Genomic DNA, 21,033 nt, shown 5'->3' with positions numbered 1-21,033 from the left:
AGATGAAAGACGTGCTCCAGCTGCCATTGAAGTGAGAGGAAAGATTCTCATTAAGCTAAATGGCAGTCAGATGAAGGACTTGTTTGCTGTGTACCTCTGTGAAGCAGGAGGCATGGATGCAAACCTGCAGGGAGGCCTGGAAAGTGTCAGAAGCAGACAGAAAGAGGGGCCCACTGCAGAAGGAGGGGGCAACAACAGGATTTCTAATCTGGCTTAGAAAGCAGAATGCTACCCCCCCCCCCCCCCCAGCACAGCACACAAAGCCACACACAAAACTTCAGTGGGAAGCAGTGGAAGCAACTCCCCTCTCACAACAGCTTTGCTGGAATCTGGTGCTTTTTGATATTCAGGACTAATTGGGCTGAATCAGCCAAGCTGTAACGTGCCTTGGCTGGGTCACACAAACCTACCCCTAGAGCCGTGTTGGTCTTCTGAATACAGAACACAGCAGCGACTGAAGCTGTACAAACAAGCCCAGCCCGGACAGGTTTGGTCAGCTGCCAGCCCAGGGCACAATTCCCCTGACCCCTCATCTCTCCCCTGCCCCAGCTCAGCCCCACAGAGCTGGGCTGGAGCATCAGTGAGGAGAAACTGAGAGAGGGAGGTCCCTGTCTGCCCCAGCTGTGGGGACACAGCTGCCCCTCGCAGCCTCTGATGTCCCCTGCACCTGTTTGGGGATGACATTGCACCCCTAATTAATTGATTTTTTTTTCTCATTAGCTGTTTTAATTAAGTTTTAATTAATTGTTGCACTTAATCCTGTTTCTATCCACCAGCAGCTAAGCAGTGGAATCTTCCACTTTAGGCAGAACGTAGCTTTTTTCTCACAGATTCTTGTTTTTAGAGGGACTTCATGAGACCACCAAAACTTTTTAAGTTTTACTAAACTAACCCTGTTAGGCTTCAGTGAAGAAAGTCTGGGGGAGCTAAACCCTGGACACCTGGAATCCAGAATTTATAGCCCTCAAAGGACATGCTGGACTGACCAGAAAATAAAGAAAAGACTATCAAAGGCAATTCAACATATGCTGGAAACTCCCTGCCTGCGAAAGACAGATAACGAAAAGACAGAAAAATGTGGACAAGTTAGCATGAGAAACGAGAAAACAATAACCAGCAGAAGAGAGAACACTAATTAACGAGGAGAAAAATGTAATTTAGAAGCAATGAATGGTAATTTGCTTGCCTGAAGTTTGTAAGAAAGCGGGAAGTTTGGGAAGCTGTGTGCACCTAGGTGGAGCTATTCCCTCATGCTCCCCAGGCTGGGATAGGGGAATGCCAGCTCCCAAAAAATAGCATTAGGGAGTTTCATTTACCCCCACGTTTTGGGTGACACACCTACGAGAGGATGAGCAAAACCACGCCCGTCACATCTGTGACTTGATGCCTGACCAGGCTGCCTGTCACCTGGCCAGAAGTTAATGTCAGCCTTTCACAAACAGAAAAATAAAATTAAATAAATATTTATTTTATTTTATTTTATTTAGAAAAAAGCAAAGAAATCTACTGTGTGGATGGAAGGAGGGAGGAGAATGGGAAGGTGGGGGACGGGGAGAAGGGGGAAAAAAAAAAAAGCTGTTTATTAGCAGTTAATTAGATTAGCCTAGGAATTTCCAGATGTCCTTGGTCTGGTTTTCAAAACGAAGCACCCCAAGTTGCACCAGGAGGAAACAATTCAGGAAAACAGAGAATTGAAACACATAAATTCTGCATTTCAGATTGCTTACGTAAGGACCTTAGACCTCTTTGAACTCTAAGGTCCTACTCATAAGGACACTTGAGCATTTGCAGGAGCAGGGCACTAGTTTGTGCTATTTTTAACTTTATTTCATCTGTAAAGCCAGTAATTACAAACAAAAAGCCCCAGGTTTAAAAAGGCCACCTGACCATAAGATCACACTACTAGAAAAACCCATTTCCAAGCTAGCAACAAAGTAAAAGCTTCTTCTAATTATTTATTTTTTCTTTTTTTTTTTTAATGTAGGCCTTCAATGCCCCACACATTGACCCAAGCATATTGCTTTTTTAATGTTGCTTTTTCATCTACCTCCATGTTGATGGTGTAAATCATTAAACTATCTCCCAGGGACACATTCCCAGCTGGGTTAATGGGATATGAACCCCATGACCAGTAAAACTCTGGTAATTTACATCAGCAGATGCTCTGGCCCTCTCAATATCCTTTGTTTTTCTACAGCCAAAGGAAAATTACTGTCTCCTTTTGTCAGCCCTCAGCACTCTGAACAGTGATTGAGTCTTATTTACTCTCAGGCTTCCTTGCAGGGCACTGGCTTTGGAAAGAGGTGTCCAAGAGAAGTGCAAGGCTCATTGTCTTTGTTTCAGTTCCTCCTGAACCTGCCCTGCTTCACCTTAAACCCATTCCTCCTCATCCTGTCCCTCCATGCCCTTGAGGAAAATCCCTTTTCCAGCCCTTCCTTTAAGTCCTCTTTAGGGAAACCTGGAAATTTTTTATTTTTTTTTTTAATTAAAAATTTTAAAAACCTGAAATGCAATTGTTCAGTACAAATTACTCCCTGCTTTGGCATGAGGGCCACTGTGTCTTTAAAACTTTAAAAATAATCAGGACCTCTTAGGAAAGGCCTGCTTGGAAAGGCACTTGGGAAAACTACAGCAGCTGAGATATCCATCAGCAAATAAAAGAACAGCTCAGTAATGGCTATTCTAAATCTTGGATGGGCTCTGGCATTCGGTGTGGAGGAAGGTGTCCAAAATAACACACAGGGAACAGATACCACTGGGGATTTAGAGCTTAATTCCAAGGGTTTGAGGTTTTCCTCCAAGTTTTTGAAGAGAACCTCGTTTCCTAAGAAGTTGTATCAATGGCATTGATATATTGAGGTGTGTTGTGGTCACTCAGATCTCTTTAGCCACCTCCCCTCCCTCCCCAAACCTGTTCAGCAGATTTAACTGGGACAGAGGTTTGGGATCCCTGGGAGGTTAAGCAGCCAAAGACAGATCCATCATGCTGAAGAGAAGCAGGCTGTCCTGCAAACTCCTCCATGTGCAGTTAGAAATCAAAAAAAAGTCACAGGAGGGGAAAGAAAAAGTTTTATAACCATCTCAACATAGGGAAAAGTTCTCTGAGGGCTCAGTGTACACTAAGAGACACAAACCCACACATAAACCAGGCTTTTATTATTTCTGTCACTCAGGGGACTTCCTGGCAGAAGCTGTCAGTCAAAACCCCCATAAAGCCAATTCCTATCTACCATTTTATCTCTATTTGCCAATGACAAATGGCCCAGCTGCCCAAAATTCAAAATTTCATCTATCAAAAAAAAGTTTTGCAGAGAACTGAAAACTTTCTGAAGGAACCAAACCCTCACCAAGATCCCCACGAAGACTCTGCTGTCATTGGGGCACTGAAAGCCCTCCAGCTTTGCATGAAGCAAACTGCTCAAATCCCCCATTCAGGCTGAGGTGTCTGACCAAAAGCCCCACTTTGGCCAGTGCCACGCAGGTAATGGTTCCTCCTTCAGCTGGAAGAGCAGATTGTTCATCCTGGGAACAAGATTTCCATTATGATCACAGGAGACTTACAGGGATGAGAGGAGGCCTGAGGTAACAATGTCCTTTACACTGTCTTGGACCAGCTGATGTGAATCATACCCCCATTTCTACGTAGGCACCACTTTCCTTTTCAAGGCTAGACCGTGATGAGACAGATTTTGGGAGATTTGGGAGGCACCGGGGCTATTTTGAGCAGTGAGTTTGAGAAAAACATCCTTCTTTGCCTCATGACATCACTTCTACCTGCAAGTCACCATGGAGACTCCATTTATTATCAGAGTGATTGCTTCAAAGGTGATCTTCAACACTGGGTCCAGGATGGAAGAAAAGAAAACAGATCCAAGGTTTTTAATTTGCCCATACAATCGGAGAGCCGTAGAGAAAACAAGCACCATGGAAACAAGCCGCTGCATTATGTTGTACAAAAGTCTAAAAAGCAAGCAAGTTAATTTTCAGCCTCTCAGGTTATTTTCAGGCGTCTCAGGCTCAGCTTTGGACAGACAGTGGGCAAGCAGGCACTTGAAATGCAGGCCTCCATTCGGGAGCGGAGCAAAGTGCCCTCTTGGCCAGAATATTTCTTTCCACATCCAGCACTGCTCACTCTCACTGGTTTGTCGAGATCCTTTTAGCACTCTGAAATGAGCTGAGGGCTGTGCAGGCTTGAGACAGCCCAGCCTGTGCCATTAGAAGGGAGACAGGGCTGAGGAGCACACGCTCCTTTCTACCCCTCGGTTTCCTCTCAGCTGAAAAGGAATAATTGCCCACTTCAGGGCTGGTGGTGAGGGGGTCCTTTGAGGTCAAACAGAGTTATGGGTACCTCATGTGGTGCTGTGGCCTGCCCTGCCACCCCAGAATGGGAATTCCCACCCCTGCTCTTAATTGCTCAGGCACTGCAAGGTGGCAAATCCTCAGAGAAGCTTCCACGTGGACGTTCCTTGTTGTCATTTATCAGTGAACAAAGTGCTTTAGTGGCACGGAGACCAAAGCAGCTCTGCCTTGAAGGGTCAGGGGGATATTTTAGCAAGCATGTCCCAAGAAGCTAAATGCATCATTTTCATGGATGAAAGGCAGCTTTGACCTTCTGGCTCCTAAAAGTCTTGATAAACACGACTGCTTTACACCTTGTGGTGTGACAGACTGGCTGAGGATAACGGGAGCCTCATTTTTCATTTCAGACAGCTGGAATGTGCAAGTTCTAAAGCATAAAAGCCTGAGAAGATGTGACAGAAATAGTCAGTGCACATTTGTTACTGGTGAAAAACTAATTTTGTTGCTAAATTTCCAGTACCAGCTGTTAAAAGCAGTAGGAGAGATTTCCACCTCTTGCTAACTTCCACCCAAAGATAAAACTTCATAACCAAGAAAATCAGTTCTGTTTAGAAATGCCAGGGTGCAACTTCCCCCTTAATCACCCACGTTAATAGCTGAACTTGGGTGCCCCAACAAATTTATCCCAGCAAAGTAGATGAACCCATCCTGCTGATCCATCACAGCTGTTCCAGAGTGAAAGGAAATAACAGGTAGCAGGCAAGCAACCCCAAGCAGAAGACAGGAGGAGAAAGCTTGTGCATCTGCTTTGTTCCACACCCAACACACTCTGAAAAAAAAGAGATTTCCCTGCTTCTCCCAGCAGGATGATTTCAGCACATGGTTTTTCAGGTGCTCCCTGTCACAGCCTGCAGGGAGCTCACTGTGAGATTTCTCTAACAACTCACCCAAGGGGCTCTGCTGGTTTTCTCTTCAAGGCAAGCCTGGGAGTCCAGGTCACTGAAATCTGTTTGGTATTTATGACTTATTCTACTCACTTCTTCCCAACCCTGGAAGATTGAACAGGATCCCTGAGCTATATGGTTGACATGAGAAAAATAATGGCTTTCCAGTCACATTTTCTATTCAGTTTACACTTTTAAAAAACCATGTTCTTATTCATCTGGATAATGTTAAAGTAAAGAAGAAGAGGAAAAAAAAAAAACAAAAACCATGCAATTAGGTTTGTTTTTTTTGCAGGGGGAGGACTTTTGCCTCTTGAAAATTTTTCGGAAACACTAATAGATGGTTTTAGCTGGAGGGGTGAGGGGGGAAAGTTGTCCCACTGTGAAAGCAATGTTTTTGAAATAAACAAATGGGCAGCTGCTTCCACAACAATAAAGGACGTCAGAAATTTTCACAGTAAATAATCCAGAGCATTTATTTTATATGCCAGCTCAGAAAACCCTTCTTTCCTATTTACCATTGGATAAGTCAGCTAACTCTTCCTGATTCTGCAAATTCTTTCATTTTCCTATCAGAATCCAAGAAAAAAAAAAATAATGTAGGCCTAATTTAATTTGTCTGATGGATTTTTAAAGAACTAACAATGTCAGACAAGCTTGCTTTGTTAATTTCTACGGGTCTGCTTAAAATATGAAGAGAAGGTGGCAGAATTCAGTATTCAAATGGTGTTTGGGCAGCTTCTACACTTCAAAAAGAGAAAAAAAAAAAAACAAAAGGAAGGGCAGGATATGGAAATTGAGGCTAAGCTTTCACAGAACATAAATCCCCACTGGAATGGTAAAGCTGCATGACAAAAATAATTAATTTTGAGAGCCTGGATCAGCCAGAGACCTCTGGAGATCTTCAGTCATCCTGGGTGAGCTAGAGGATTATATCAGAACACTCAAGGCTTCAACCAGGCTGGACTTGGAAACCTCCAAAGATGGAGACAGTAAAACCTGCTCCAATATGTGCCTCCAATCTTATTTCATTATATAAATAATGATGTCCTCCATTACTCAGGAAAGCTTAGACACCACTGAAACCTGAAAAAACTCTGTGTGAACAGCACATCTCCCTGCCAAGCTGAGCATGAATTCAAGGCTGCCCATATGAAAACCCCATCAGATTCCACCTCTTTGTGGTTCACAGATGATGGTCAAAGCCACACAACCTTTCCACTCCATCTAAAGCCACAGTTAATAACTCTTAGAGCACGTTGTCCTTCAAGCACAAAAGGGACAAGATGACACAAACTCTGTTAGGAAGCTTCACAGGCACTTGCTGACAGCAGAGGACACGATGCTCCAGTTTCTGAGGACCTGTTTCCAGAGTTCAATGTGCCACCTCTTGCTGATTCATCCCCTGTGATCTGCACAGGGCCTGCAGGCAGGACCACGAGGTGGGACAAACAGAATTGGGACATCTCAAATAAAAAAAAAAAAAAATAAAAAAAATCAAAAAGTGAGGAAAAAATGGAATTAGTAACAATGGCACTGATGGAGAGCTCAAGCTTTACAAACTTGTAAGTGGAAGGTATTGAAGGAGCACAACAGAATTTTTAGCTGCCTCTGGTTTGGCTCCAAGCGGCTCAAAAACGCCTTTTTAACCAAAGTCGCTCTGCTCTCTTCCTTTCCAGGGGTCCAAACTCCAAGCCTACAGATTCCACATGCTCTAAGCTGTCACAGGGGTCAAGAACCACCAGCTTTCCATGCCCACAATAAACAGCTGTCCTGTACATGAACAGCAAAACCAGGATATTCAGAACAGGCCAGATGAATGTTTGTGCACAAGTCCAGAAGCATTAACTTGCTACATTCAGGCTTTCAGACTTGTTGGCATGGGCACAAGGGATACAGCCAAGACTTTCAGCATCACAGAAACTCTGCCTGGGTACTTAGCACTGGAAACCAAAGAGGAAAAAAAAAAATAAAAAAAAATCTACCCTCATAATTTTTATTCTTCCTGGCCCCATGCACATATGTGGAGAAAAATAGAAACTGTATCAAATAACATCTAGATACCTAGTGCCTCTGCTCAGCAAGAGGAAATTTAAATTTGAAAAAGTAATGTATTTTCCTTGCCAAAACAGTAAAATCAGTTATCATCATAAGCATTAAAAACAAAAAATCAAACCCTCCCCCAGAAAAACAAAAAAAACCTACACCACAAACAAAAAAAAACCCCAAACAATAAAAAATTCCCTAAAAAAAAGCCCCAAATTCCCCCCCCCAAACAAAATAAAGTCACTAAACGTGGAAAGTTTCTTTCCAGCTCATTTAAAGCTGCAAACTTAGAAAGAATAGATCAGAAAAATCTTAGAATAGAGGTTGCAAATAAGGATATGTTTAGTTCTACAAAACACCAGAATGGGAAGTCTTTCTAAAACCTTCATCCTGCCCCCCTCACAATCATGATTTTTTTCAAAGTGAAATTACTAGTCCTTGACACTGTTTGAACTGCTCGTATCTGATGAGCAGACTAGCGAGCAAGCACAGGACCAAACTCACATGACTGCCTTTCCCACCCCAATACCCAGCTCTCTGAGGTGTTATTTGCCCTCAGATTTACATATTCAGATTTGGGATTGCAGTCTCCATCGAGATTCTGGCACACTCAAAGTCTGCAGGAGAGAAGTGACACAGATTTGAGTTGAAATTACTGAAGCCCAACCCTAAATATTGCCAGCTACATATATTTTTGTATATCTATAAAACCCTCAGGGTTTCTTCAGCTATCTCCCTTCTCCAGACACCTCACTGGTGTGTTGTTAAGACTCTCAAACCTGGGATTTCAGCACTACACAACTCCCCAGACTGGCATTTCCCCTTCTCTTTCCCCAAATGCAGAATGAATCACTTTCCCCCCCACTTTTTCCCAGTTACCTTGCCAGCCAGCCTGGTCAGCTCTGTGTGACCTCTGCCTACACTTGTCTAAATGCTAATTTAATTTGACAACTGAGCTGCTCATTCTCCATCTCCCCAGTGCAGCTCAATTCCTGATTACAAAATCTGAGTGTTAAACAGGAGGACAACCAACACAGTGGCTGGGGTCAGAGGTGAAGGGGGAGCAGGATTAAAACTTAGCAACCTGTATTTCCACCTGAATAATGATGACCCCTTGAATGTGTTTGTCCCTTGCCCTTCCTTTGTATTCCCATCACTTCCTACAGGATATCACCAGGATATCACAGGCTCTGGAATATTCCTTGAGTCAGTTGGGATCAGCTGTCCTGGCTGTGTTCCCTCCCAAATCCTTCAGCACCCTCAGCCAGGGTGGTGAGAGGAGCAGAGAAAGGCCTTGTTGTGCAAACACTGCTCAGCAATAACTAAAACATCCCTGTGTTATTAAACACTGTTTACAGCACAAATCCAAACTACATCCTCCTACTGGTGTTTTCTTACAGTGAGAAAAATCATCTCTGTCCCAGCACACTCACTTTAAAGCAAAACCCCCAGGGAGAAAAAGGGGCAAAAATCCAGCTCCTTGTTCCATGCAAGCTATGATGATGATGATGATGTGACAGCCACACAGAGGGAATTTTTTTTTTCAGCTGGAATGAGTAATTTGAAGACAGGATTGCAGCTTCTCCACCTACAAACCACAATCATGCAAATAACATCTTACCACTGAGACACCTATTTGTGTAAGCACGGGCCTAATCACTTACATCTGAGGCATTCAGAGGGTATTATTAGGGCATGATAAGGCTTATTAGGGATTAACACAGCACTCTGAAGACACCACAACCTTCAGCTGCTCAGCAAGGAAACAAAATTACAGCATCAGTGGCTTCACTTTCAAAATTCAAATATAGAAATGGCAGAATTCTGCACCAGATGCAGCCCCATTAGGCAAACCTAATTTTTTGCCACCCTCCCTTCCAACAGGGTGTTTCCTCTAAAAACTCCAGTTTGTGTCTGCCACCTGACAGGCCTGACCATGTGAATCAAATGCATGGCTTCACTTCCCAGCCTCATTTTGCACCAGAAGGCTTAAATAACGCCACTCTTCCCAAAAACTGGCTTCTGCCTTGCCCCTTTTCATCAGGGATCCTCCCTCTTCTCCTCACCTGTGCTCTTAGCTCCCAGCTACCCTTGCCTTTAAGCAGGGCAGGACTCACAAGTGACATTCTAATCCACCTGGAAAGCAACAGGTCATTTCCAAACAACCCTGGAGCAAAGGGAATTCTAAACTGGGATCACAAGGCTCCCTCTTGCTAAGAGCAGTGGATGAATTTACAAGCCTCTCCCACAGGTGGCTACAACAAAGGGTTAATTTCAGCTCTCCATCCTGGTGCCCCTGCCTGGGAGTAAAATCACCCTTGTGCAGGGCAAACAGAGGTCCAGAGCTTCAGGAATGACCATTTGCAACAGATTTTGAAGGTAACATAGGCAACACACCAACTAGATTTAGGAAATGGGTTTTTTTGTGTATTCTGCCTCCTTTCTGTTTGTGTACCAGAGAGCCACTTACTGCAAATTCTGTGAAATGTGAAAAATACGGCTATGTACAGATTTAGCAACAATTTCTTACTGCAGCTGAAAAGAAATTACAGCTTTCTTGATTTACAGTCATATTTAATATATTCCAGTAGCTTCTCATCTTAGCCCTGCTGCTCTTCCAAGATTGAATGTTCCCAGGTTTTTTCAGCTTTACACAGGTCACAGTTTAGATTTTAGAACACTCATGCATCACAAATTACATTCATGCTCAAAAAGCACAATCCCATCTGAAACAGTTGCCCAAATGGACTCTCCAGCATTGCTCCAAGAGTGTCCTGCACAATCCTGCCCTTTGCCAAAGGGAATTTGATATTTTAACATGGAGACAGGGGAAGCAAGCAGCATGTTTGTTAACGTGAAATGCGTGCTTTTGGGCAGATCATCTCACTTCCAGCAACACAGAGACTCACGTAAATAAAAAATCAAATTACTTTTTTTTTCCTCTCCACCTTTAGGCAGGAGGACCTCAGTGCAGTCAGACTACCCCAGAGTACTGTATCGTGTCTGTATGGAATATGCCATGGTACAAACTTTTGTTTGTCTCTTTCTGTTTCTTTTTACTGCCCTCCTTTTGTAACCTCTTCATCATCTCCCTCAGAACTGGTTTTAGAAGCAAAGCACTACACAAAAAGCTACTGGGCAAGTTGAAAGAAAACAAGTAATTTCTTTGTCTTTGGAGTGCCCTCATGGATAAATTCTAGTTCTGTTCCCAAATGCTCCATCCATCCCTTACTTACACATCCAGAGTCCCGCCAAAGGTTTGCTCATTCTGACTCCCCATTTGGCCCTGCCGCTCCATTCCTTCATTACCTTTGTAACTCTGCCATGCATTTCCTTTCAAACCACCAACTCCAGCTCCAGACACCTCACCTCAACCTCCCCAGGGAGATACCTCCCCCAGGTGTTCATCCCTTTTATCATCCTGCTTCATATCCCACCCTGAAGACTATTTCCTGCCCCTTTTCCTATTCTGAAATCCCATTCTTCCATCCCCTAACAGAAGCTGGTTGTGCACCCTTTGCAGCTGGCATGCTTTCTTCAATAATGAACAGAAAGTGGGGGAAAAAAAAAAGAGATTTAGAGTAAAAACAAGGGAGTGGGAAGAAACAAGCTTAATTCAAAGATGTGATTAAAAATACATGTCTGACTTTGACGAGACTTTGTGGAATTCTACAGGTTTAGCCACACAGCCACGTGGGAGACACTGCCTTGTTTTTTCATCTTTGGCTGCTGCACATTTAGAGTCAAATGTTTCACATTACAAGGACAGCAACCAACCTTTCCCCTGGGATGTCAAACAGCTGCCTGCTGGTGTATCTGGTTACTCCTAGTCTATCACATCTAAAATCTCTTATCTCAGGCAACAAGAATTTCAAGGATGTTGCTCCTTGCCCTCAGCACCGCAGAGTATTCACGTTTATGTGTGGAGCATATAAAAATAGAGAGATACCTATTTTGAAAGACACTTTGCACTCCTGGGCTCTGAGGCATAACTGCATGAAGCACACATGACACAAAACCTAAAGGACTGTTTTTAGCACCAGACTTTCAGCAAATGGAAGCACACAGCAGATAATGCTTTGAGAGAGCTCACAAAGGAAAATGCCAAAGCAAAGGGATGAAGTGGAGGGAAGATCTTCAGAGTACCACAATTAGTTATTCCAGACTACCACCATTATTGAAGAGCATGTATTTGTCTTTATTAGTTTCATTGCAGTTTGGACAGAAAATGCCAGAGATGCTGGTGTCTTCATGAAAATGTGCTTTGAGTAGAAGTGGAGTTAAATTGTCTGTCTTTAACATTTATTTCTCTTGCACAGGAGGAAAGAAATTGAGTCCACACAGAAACCCAAGAAGTTTCACACAACCTTTTCCTCTCCTCACACGTCTTATATTATATGAAGAAATGTATCAATACAGAACTGGCACTTGACAATTAGAAGTCAGCAGTATCAGCTACAGTCTGCAGGTACAGGCATCAGCAGCACTGATCAGTCATGTATTTTGTGGTAACTGAATACCTAAATTTTTCCCATACATCACCTAATTACTGGTGGAATAAACCTGCTTTTCTGGACAGTTTAGTGAATACACGAAATTTTGTAAATTGTGGCTTCATAACCACATTATCGTGGTTATACCTGTGTTAGAATAATGCCTTCAAAGGATGGTGTGTTGAACAGTGTTGGCATCCCAAAACAGGCAGGGAAGAAGAACTAAAAGCTTTACTGACGAAGATGTTCTCCCCACTCCCACCTTATTGTTTCCATTGAACTGGAGAGTGTTTTGAAGTGCAGAAATTCTAGCTTAGTTTTGTGCACAGAGCTGGATTTAAGAGAAATCAGGAAAAAAAAAAGGTGTGGCTGCCTTCAAAACTCTTAAAACCAAATGAAAGATCCAATGAAACCACAGGTGACGGATCTGCATACATTATTTGAGGACTTGGCTTTGCGTCTCTGCTTGATTCATTCATGAATGTTCTTGAAGTGAAGCTCATCCCAGCACTCCAAAATCAGAGTCACAGTCTGACTTCAGGAGTGATTATCTCACATTCCTAAAAAGTTCTGTTAGAAACAGAACTTTTTTTTTTTTTACTTAGTTAGTGGGGTAAGAACAGGGCATTTGATCAGTCAAATTGCTTGGGTTTTAGCTGGATTCATCAGGCATCTCTGGACAAGGTAAATGAACCACAGCATTAAAATGCAGCTGTAGAGAGGACTTAAGAACAGACAACTACAGAATTAATATGACTTCAGAGTAACTTTTTAATCCCAATTAAAAGTGCATCATAAATAGCTTTTGTCTAAGCAGATATTCAGAAGTTTTACAACAAAGGTAAGGACTACAGTACCAAAACTTAGGAAGAAATACTTTATTTTCTCAGCTACTGTTCAGAAAGCCCTGAGGAAACTGATCCCCAAATCCCTAAGAGATCTGCAGCAGAGAAGCTGAGGAGCACTCTGTGCAGACAACTCCCGGTAGTACTTGGTAGAAAACGAGGCACAACACACCTAGGCAGCTTGCTCAGGTCACACCTCCTCAACACCACATGAATTCCATGTATTCTTCCCTTTTGGCAGCTACTACAAAGAGAGACACGATTCTCCCTGGCAAGTATCCCGCTATTGGACAGGTAACAGTTTTTGCTAGCATGTAAGGTCAGACACCTGTTGTTCATCAGAAGTCACAAAAACACTGTTTCACTGCTGGAAAAAACGGGAACAGCATGACTAGTAAGGCTTCAAACACAGCAGCCATAAATCCCTCAGTCACTCAGCATACAAAGTTACAAATGAACAAAGCTACTAGCTTTTTTTTTTTTTTTTTGGCTTTTGTTTTGTTTTGTTGTTGTTTTTTTTTTTTACAAAGAACAAGCTCAACAGACTTTAATTCAAATACATTTATAATAAGTAAACATTTCAAAATCAAAATTGGAGGGAGTGGACTGAAACACCCAGACATTCTTGCTTTACTCTCCACCCTCCTAGAGAAGGAATGGTTATTTCTCATAGCAGTTTGATCAGTACAGAAGACTCCCACAAACTAAAAGCTTTTGTCTTAGTTAGGTATTAGCTATGTAGTAAAAGTACATTCAAGAAGTCCTTGTAGCAATTTGGTGTTTTTCAAGTACCTGACAGCTGGTCCTTTTACAGATAACAAACAGCCCCTTTCAGTGGGCAGTGTTAAATCAAAATCCATCTCTCCCAGTTCACAGATAAACTGAGAATCCTATTTAGATGAAGTCCACTAGCTGATTCAGGTATTAATGTTAACTTCTCTAATGAAAACATTATGAAAGACTTATTTCCTATTTAGCAGTATCACATCTCCTACTGATAGATTTGGGTTGTGCTACTGATCACTTAGACAATATACACCTAAGAAATTTCAAAAGAATAAAATCTGAATAATTAAAATACACACTATCTGGAAAAATATCACAGATGTATAAGAATAGAAAAAAAAAGAAAATAAGTAGAAGGCTTTAATGCATTTGTTTTGTGCAGATAATATTTTTACAGACTATGGCCAATCAATGAAGAAACAAAATACAAACGTTTCAGTCTTTTTAGCTCTTTTTTTCAAGACACTTGACTTGTACTTTGAGCTTAAGTAGTAATTAAGTAGTTAATCCACTGATAGACAAACTCAGCAGAAAATAATTTTTTAGTTGTACCACTAAATCACTAAAATCATTAATATCATTAGTTGTACAGGATTTCAGGGCTGTACCACTAATAATATTTTTTCCTGGTTACTGTAGAGGTAAATTTGTAATCCAGGTAATTGGACTACAACAGTAGAAAAATCAAACTATCCCCATGTTGTGTTCAGGTAACGTTGCACAGAACAGCTTTAGATTAAATTTACATTTGTTTTTATTCCTAGTATTGCAATGATGGGCAAAATTACCTCTAAAAATAAACATGTATTTAAAAAAAAAACAACATTGTTAACATTTTATGATGACTAAACAAAATAAATGGTAAGTAGAAACAAAGAAGTAAGATTCAAAACTCTGTAACCAGAGTTTATTTTCCATAGAAAATTTCGAGTGTCAATTATTTTTTTTTTTACATTGGAATAAACTGATAGTTTCCTTGATATCTCAAGTTTTGAACTTCTCTTCCTTATAAAGTGAATAAATCCCCAAAAGTCCTTACTTAACAGAAATAGCTTGAACACTGCAATCTACTCAAGAGCAACAGAACACTTAGAGCTGTACTACAAAAGCTGGTTCAACAAAGTTGGGAAGGTGAAATTTGATTTGATAAAGTCTCATTGCAGCAGACAAAAATGAAGCTTGCATTTTGTTTGCTGGCAGAAAAAGAATATTCAATTCACTAGAGTGCATATAACAAAACCAAACATGCAATCTATTGCTTTTAAAACTTTTACTGCAAGATAACATTAAGAGAACAGTAATTAGATATCTATAATTTTTTTTTTTCCCAAAGAAAAAATATGTAAACAGGATAATAATTTTTTTTCTGTATGTATATAGTTTCTCAGATCATTTCAGGGGGACAAAGAAGGGGGTGGTGTTTTTCAATAATCAGGACACTTTTAACTGCAGTGGGTTTTCCTTGGAAAAAAAGTAAAAAGCCAACACTGTTCTAATTCAGCATTAGACAAAAATAGTGTGTTTCTTGCACTACTTTAACACAGCTGAAGAAAAAAACCTGAATCCCCCTATTCTGGCATTCAGGATTACATTTGCTCAGATTTTTTAGATTTCACAAAGCTGCTATCCAGTGTTGCCATGAAATACAGACTGTAGAATCTACGTAGCACAGGCTACTTCCATTGTCAATACTAAGTGGAAAGGAACATGAAACAGTGCATTACACTACGTTTCTGGAACTAGTACAATAAGAGTTTAAACCTAGAAAAAGTTAACCTACAGGTTATAGAAGGAACTAATTATCTGCAGAAGCTGATTTTTTGGTTGTATATATATATATGGTTGGTTTTTTTTTTTACACTGTGCGATTTTCTGCTAATTTAGAAACAGACATTTAAAACTGGTTGCTTTCTTTGCTTTGTTTCCTATGTTCTCCCTTCCACCCACCCCCTAATTTGCCATACACCAAGCATAATGAATATAAGCCCAAATATCCTAGACAATCCAGTGAACAGAGTTAGTGTAATGCACTGGTGTGAGGTGTGAAATAGAAAAGAAAATTCTCTCAGTCTTCGTCGAAGTTCTGCTGTAGAAGAAAGTTGGCAGCCAGGTTTTCATTCTTCTCACAAGCGAAATATGCCTGTATCACAAGTCCTTCAGGAAATCCTAATGCCTTTAACTGAAGAAAAGAAACATATTTAGGAAGTACATTTTGCATGTTAGGCTTCTTTGTATGTCTAGTGTCTTGTGATGTCACTTAAGCAACTACTGCCTTCTTGAAAATATCATTGCTGCCTACTTCAAGGCAGACTTCAGCAAGTGAAAAATGAGGTGCTGCCTCTGCCTCTAGTAAAGAGGATCCTCACTTTAAAATATGATTGGATTAAGTCTAATGAAGCATCATAAAAACTTGTCACTTCTTCAGTGACACAGAAAGTCTAAAAGAGACCTGGGTCATAATATTGTCAAGAAGTAACGGTACATTGCACTGCTGCAGAAAAAAAAAAAACAACCAAAAAAATAAAACAAAACTTCAAACAAGCTCATTTTAAACAATTATACAAAGTTCTAAAGCACTTTTAAGAAAAAATTGCCTGGCACAAAAGCTCCCAGCCTGTGATCTTGTCCAGCACATCACATTAAGCCATATTTTCAGTTGTTTATCTTAAAAAATTAGCTACATGCTGCAGCCAAGAGAAGTAAGCTGAGAGCAATCTGGTTTTCAGAAGTCAAAGAATTAATTAATGTCTGGAATACAGTGACAACAGGGCTTGAGAACACCAGAGAAGAACTTATTGCTGTGCCAAGGGTTTAGCCAGCACTTAGGGGCACTCAGCAAATGAATTCTCCTTTTAGCCAAAGGCAAGTACACTCCACTTTTTGGAGATTTTCTTAAAATCCTCACAGCACCTCCAAGGTACTTCATGTATGGGGCAGTTCAAATAACTGTGAGAAAAAAATTGTGTCCTATTATCCCTCACCAGCCATCCTCAGATTTTATATTTCAGGCTCACAAACAGCATGAAGGCATCAGCTGCAATACTAAGACACTTGAATTTTGATGTTTGTCTTTCATGGAAAGAGAAAGAAGTGTATTAGGATCTCTGCTGGGTTTTAGAACAGGTTGTAGAGGTAATAAAGCTCTACTGCATTAAATGGCTTTAAAAGGAAATGCAACAGATTAGAGATGACCTGTGGAAAAGTACATGGACAAATAATTTTATAAGATTAATTTTAATAATTGCCAATTTCCTCAAGATGTAGAGAGCTGACACCTATATACAAATAGGTATATTCTAATGATTTTTACATAAAGTTTTGTTTTGCCAGGTTAAAAAACATTGTCTTTGGGGTGCCAAACCACTACCACAGTAGAACAAAAGCCTTGCAATTTGTCCTGAGAAAAACCTCAGAGGCACTGCCATCTATGCAAATCCATATTTAGTCAGTTACACAGTATTATGAATGTAATACACCAACTCAGAGTATATTTTCACACTTACCAGTACTTTTAGAAAACAATAATTAACTAATTGTCATGGACAGACAAATAACTGGGTTTTGACTTCAACTAATCTACTTAACTAAGAGTGTTTTTACTTTCTGAGTACTTTTCAAACAGTGCTTAAGCAGCCAGATCTTTGTACCTGCAAACCTGTCATGGCATGACCTAGAACAGTACTGGCTGAGGCTTCTGCTACTTCCTTCTACTTTTTGCAGAAGTAAGAGGAATTACTTCCTGAATAATTCCTGAGTGAAACCCATTCCAATATCTCAATTATCACAGGATGGTCTCTGATCACTTAAAATGCTCTGCCTCTTCTCAGTACGACGGATTTCAGATATTTTAGACTCAACTGCTATAAAACAAGAAGAGATATAATTTGAAACAAGGCTACAACAGCTATGAAATGCCAACTATGAAAATACCAAATATGATGCAGAACTACTGAGCTAAACAAAGTTTAAGTTAAGTATGCCTTAGACATGCACTGGAGTCAACACCCTACAGCAACAAGAACTTCAAAGAAGAAAGGCAATTTCAAAGAAGAAAGGCTCACCCTTTCTATAGCTTCTTTTTCCTGAGGTGTTACTTGAATGTAGTTCATATGAGCATTCCCAGCATCTCCTATTCCTCCAGTGCTGGCACCATCATCACTGCCACTTAAACCTTGGCGAGACTCTAGAACTGGCTCGTTCAACATATGAATAAAATGTTCCTGGTGCTGGCTTATTTGCTGTGATGCACAGAACAGTAAAAGAAACACGTATATTTAAGTAACAGACATGCAAAAATATTTGTTTTCAGAGAATTAAGAAGTCAAAGGGATGCGTAAAAAGTGCACAGAAAATACCTGTTAAATCTAACCGGAACAAATGCAATTTTTATGTTTCAATTCAAATGCAGTGATCCCTTCCTCCTCCTCCTCACCCCCTCTTCACCTCTTATATATCAAATTTATATCAAATGCCAGAGAAAATACCTTCTATACAGCAACAACTGCTGAAAAGCCAGCAATAGAATGTTGTAACTGCTAGTAACACATTGTCCCAGACAACATCAACACATGACTCTCCTGTAAAGCTACATCAGAATTAGTAAGCATTGTTTTCTTGTTTTAAGATCCACCTGCAGTAGTTGGGGGTTTTCCCGTCCAATCTGCTGTAGCAATGCTGGCAACAGAGAAGGATTTTGCTGGATAATTTGTCTCATCTGCTGGAACTGAGGCTGATTTCGTAAAAACTCAAGTGGATGTCCTGAAAAAAAGACCAGAGAAATAACATGTCTTTTTAAAAGTTACTGAGAATCTTAATAAAATGCATGCCTGCACTGTAACTGTAGATAGAAACAGGACATGAAAGTGGATAATACACCACTCACTGAAGAATAGAATAATTTGCTTCTTTTCTTCACTCTAGTTTAAGCAAGACTTCCTTATTCTAAGGTTAAACAATGCATTTCCTTTCCACCCAGTCTTCTCTTAAGATCCAACAGCCTTGTCCTTATCTCAAACACTTTACTCTGGATGTCTCATCTCTGGTTAATCTCAGTCAGACACATCTACCCAATCTTGACTGTCTTGTCTCTTGTATCTTGAGCACCATTTCTACCACAGCCTAAAACAGACCTTTCCTACCTCTTCATTAGGCTCCTTTCATGTGTTTGTCTATCTCCCTTTAAGAAGGAGATAAATACATGATAAATACCCTTCTCTTCAGCAGGCACCAACCACTGTCAAAGTGCTGCGGTGCTGAGTGAGGAGTCCTAGGTCATTTATAGGTCTCTCCAGTGCTACACTTCATGGCCTAATTTCAGGTTTCTCCCTCAATATTCCTGCTTCTGTGTGGCAAATATATTAATATAGTCATAGTGGGCAGTGCCCAGTCAGTCAGAGAGTGAAAACACAGAGTTTAAGTGAGAGAAAATACAACCCCTCCCCACATTGTGGTCTTGCACTTAAGAATCCAGAATACTGAACTAAAGAACTTGTGCAAGCTCACTGCATTTATGGAAAGCTTTGCATGTGACACAGAACAAGCTACTTGTCCCAAGAAAGTACCACACCTGGACTTTCCATGTTAACAGCTCTTATCCAGTTCCCTCTGAACAGCTCACGAGCACCTGGAACTTAAAACTGACTGAAAAAAGAGATTAAGTGCACATTGTTCATCACATCTTCTCAAATACAGCCTTTCTTACCTCCTAGTGAGCTAGTAGTCGTGGGTATAGTTGCTACTGCTGCTGCCACTGCTGAAGACTGAGATGCACCAGTGCTTGGTGGTTGAGGGGGGTCAGCCACAGCCTGATTATCTCCAGGTATACCCTAAAGCCACAGTTCACATCATTACCCACAGAATGCTAACAGATATGTTTCAACTGCATGCAGTTATTTGGCTTTCAGAATGAAGGGGGAAAAAAAAAAAAACCTTAATGCTTTCACTGCAAACATAAGGCAAGATCCTGTGAGTTATGCTTTTATAACTGACAGAGAACACTGTGAAGAAGTTTGATTTTATTTTCTGGCAGAAAAATGTGTTTGTATAAAGAGGCAGCAAAGCATGCCCTGCATCACTTTAAAACACCCTTTGCCTGATAAAAAGTACTTGCTTTGAATCCTGTTTAAATATATTTGATATGAAGGAAAAAGTTTAACTAAATACTGTTACACTATGTTATATTGTTGTGCAAAAGTGACATTACAAGAACAAATTGCAGCACAAAATGCTAAGATTAACAATTCCATACAACTGGCAAGGAATGAGAAGAGATACAAGAACACAGCTCTTGGGACCCTCAATGAAAAGCTGTCATTTACTGTATCTTACAGGTGAAAAGGTCTGTATGTCACCCAGCTTTAGCAGTTTAAAAAAGAAAAAAAAAATTAACTTGCCTTTTATTTTCTATGTACAAGCAACTTTATATAGGAACTGACTGCTCAGATGGCTGAAATGCACAAAGCTAAAACACAATACTATAATAAACTAGAAGCTGGGTTACACAACCATGATACCTCACTCTACCACTTTTCTCCTGCATGGAAATCCCTCAAGCTTCCTACCCTAACCCTGCCTTCCTTGCTGCCACTGAACTCCTGCACCAAGTCTGTCTTTTCAATCTGCCTGTCTGAAGCCTGCAAGCTTACTCCTGGGAGAGACACAAAAAATATTACAACAAACCCTCTTGGAACAGCCCAGACAAGTTACCCAAATAAGGGTCAGCCTTCTGCTGGGGAACCACAAAATGTAAGGAACTGGGTGGGTGGAAATATTATAGAACTACAGGGTAACCAGACAATGAAGAGGTTTGTCAAGCCTACCATAAAAATCACTGGTAGGTAATGTAGATTAAAAGTCCTGCTGTAACATGATCTTCACATGGTATATTCATCATTACACCTGAACAAAAAGGACAAATATACAGCTAATATAAAGGACACATCTAGAAAGGGAGAATTGGACAGTGCTCCAAGCAATGCTCTTTGCCTTACCTTGTTTATTAAAAAGCACATCAAGGTATAAATCACCTGGTCATCAAGTACACATTTAAGCCACTCAGGAGAATAAATGAAAGATTTCCCTGTCACACACTTCATTACCTTCACACAGCTCAGTAAGCTTGCTACACATCCCTCTCTCCACTGAGGGGGAGGAGGATTCCATTAATGGTGTAATTTTGAGGTAACTCTCCCTTATCAGTGGCTTACAGAGCACTGATTAAATACCTTTTCCATCAAATCAGTACTTTCTGGCAATCCAAGTATAATGTGACAACTTGGGTTAATCTTATGAAATTACTAGTTGATTTCACCTATTCACAGGCGTACGTCATCACGGCAATCTGTGTCCAGATCAAACAGCATGTGCTTATTTAAACTTTTAAGTTTGCTCTTGAATGGAAGGACTGTGTAAACTAGTTCAAACAATTTACTTAGAAATTATTTGTCATCTTGAACATCATCTTAACTTCCGAAGACAAGCTTGAATTATCACTCTCCAAATAACGGAGACTGTGTGCAGTTGTTATCAGACAATGCCAGTGAGGCGTGTGGACCTTGTTCACACAGCTACACAACAAAATAAAACATGGTATTAAACCACACAGCACATGCCACTCTGAAT

General features: G+C 40.6%; 1 protein-coding gene across 4 annotated transcripts in view; it reads right to left on the bottom strand.

The window, feature by feature from the left end:
• Positions 1-12,529: 12,529 nt before the first annotated feature.
• The window catches only part of RAD23B (RAD23 homolog B, nucleotide excision repair protein), a 36,009-nt gene continuing 27,505 nt past the window's right edge, over positions 12,530-21,033 (bottom strand). For all 4 annotated transcript variants that reach the window (XM_015653465.1, XM_015653467.2, XM_033520296.1 and 1 more), the window contains 4 exons: positions 19,115-19,238; positions 18,044-18,171; positions 17,475-17,651; positions 12,530-15,592 (listed from right to left, as the gene is read on the bottom strand). In XM_015653465.1, the coding sequence (XP_015508951.1) occupies positions 15,479-15,592; positions 17,475-17,651; positions 18,044-18,171; positions 19,115-19,238 (543 nt within the window). In that variant the 3' untranslated portion in view covers positions 12,530-15,478. The remainder of the gene's footprint in view (positions 15,593-17,474; positions 17,652-18,043; positions 18,172-19,114; positions 19,239-21,033) is intronic.

The sequence above is a fragment of the Parus major genome, chromosome Z (genome assembly GCF_001522545.3).
Source record: "Parus major isolate Abel chromosome Z, Parus_major1.1, whole genome shotgun sequence".
NCBI lineage: Eukaryota > Metazoa > Chordata > Aves > Passeriformes > Paridae > Parus > Parus major.
The sequence above is the reverse complement of the archived record's forward strand: the minus strand, read 5'-3'. Positions and strand labels throughout refer to the sequence as shown.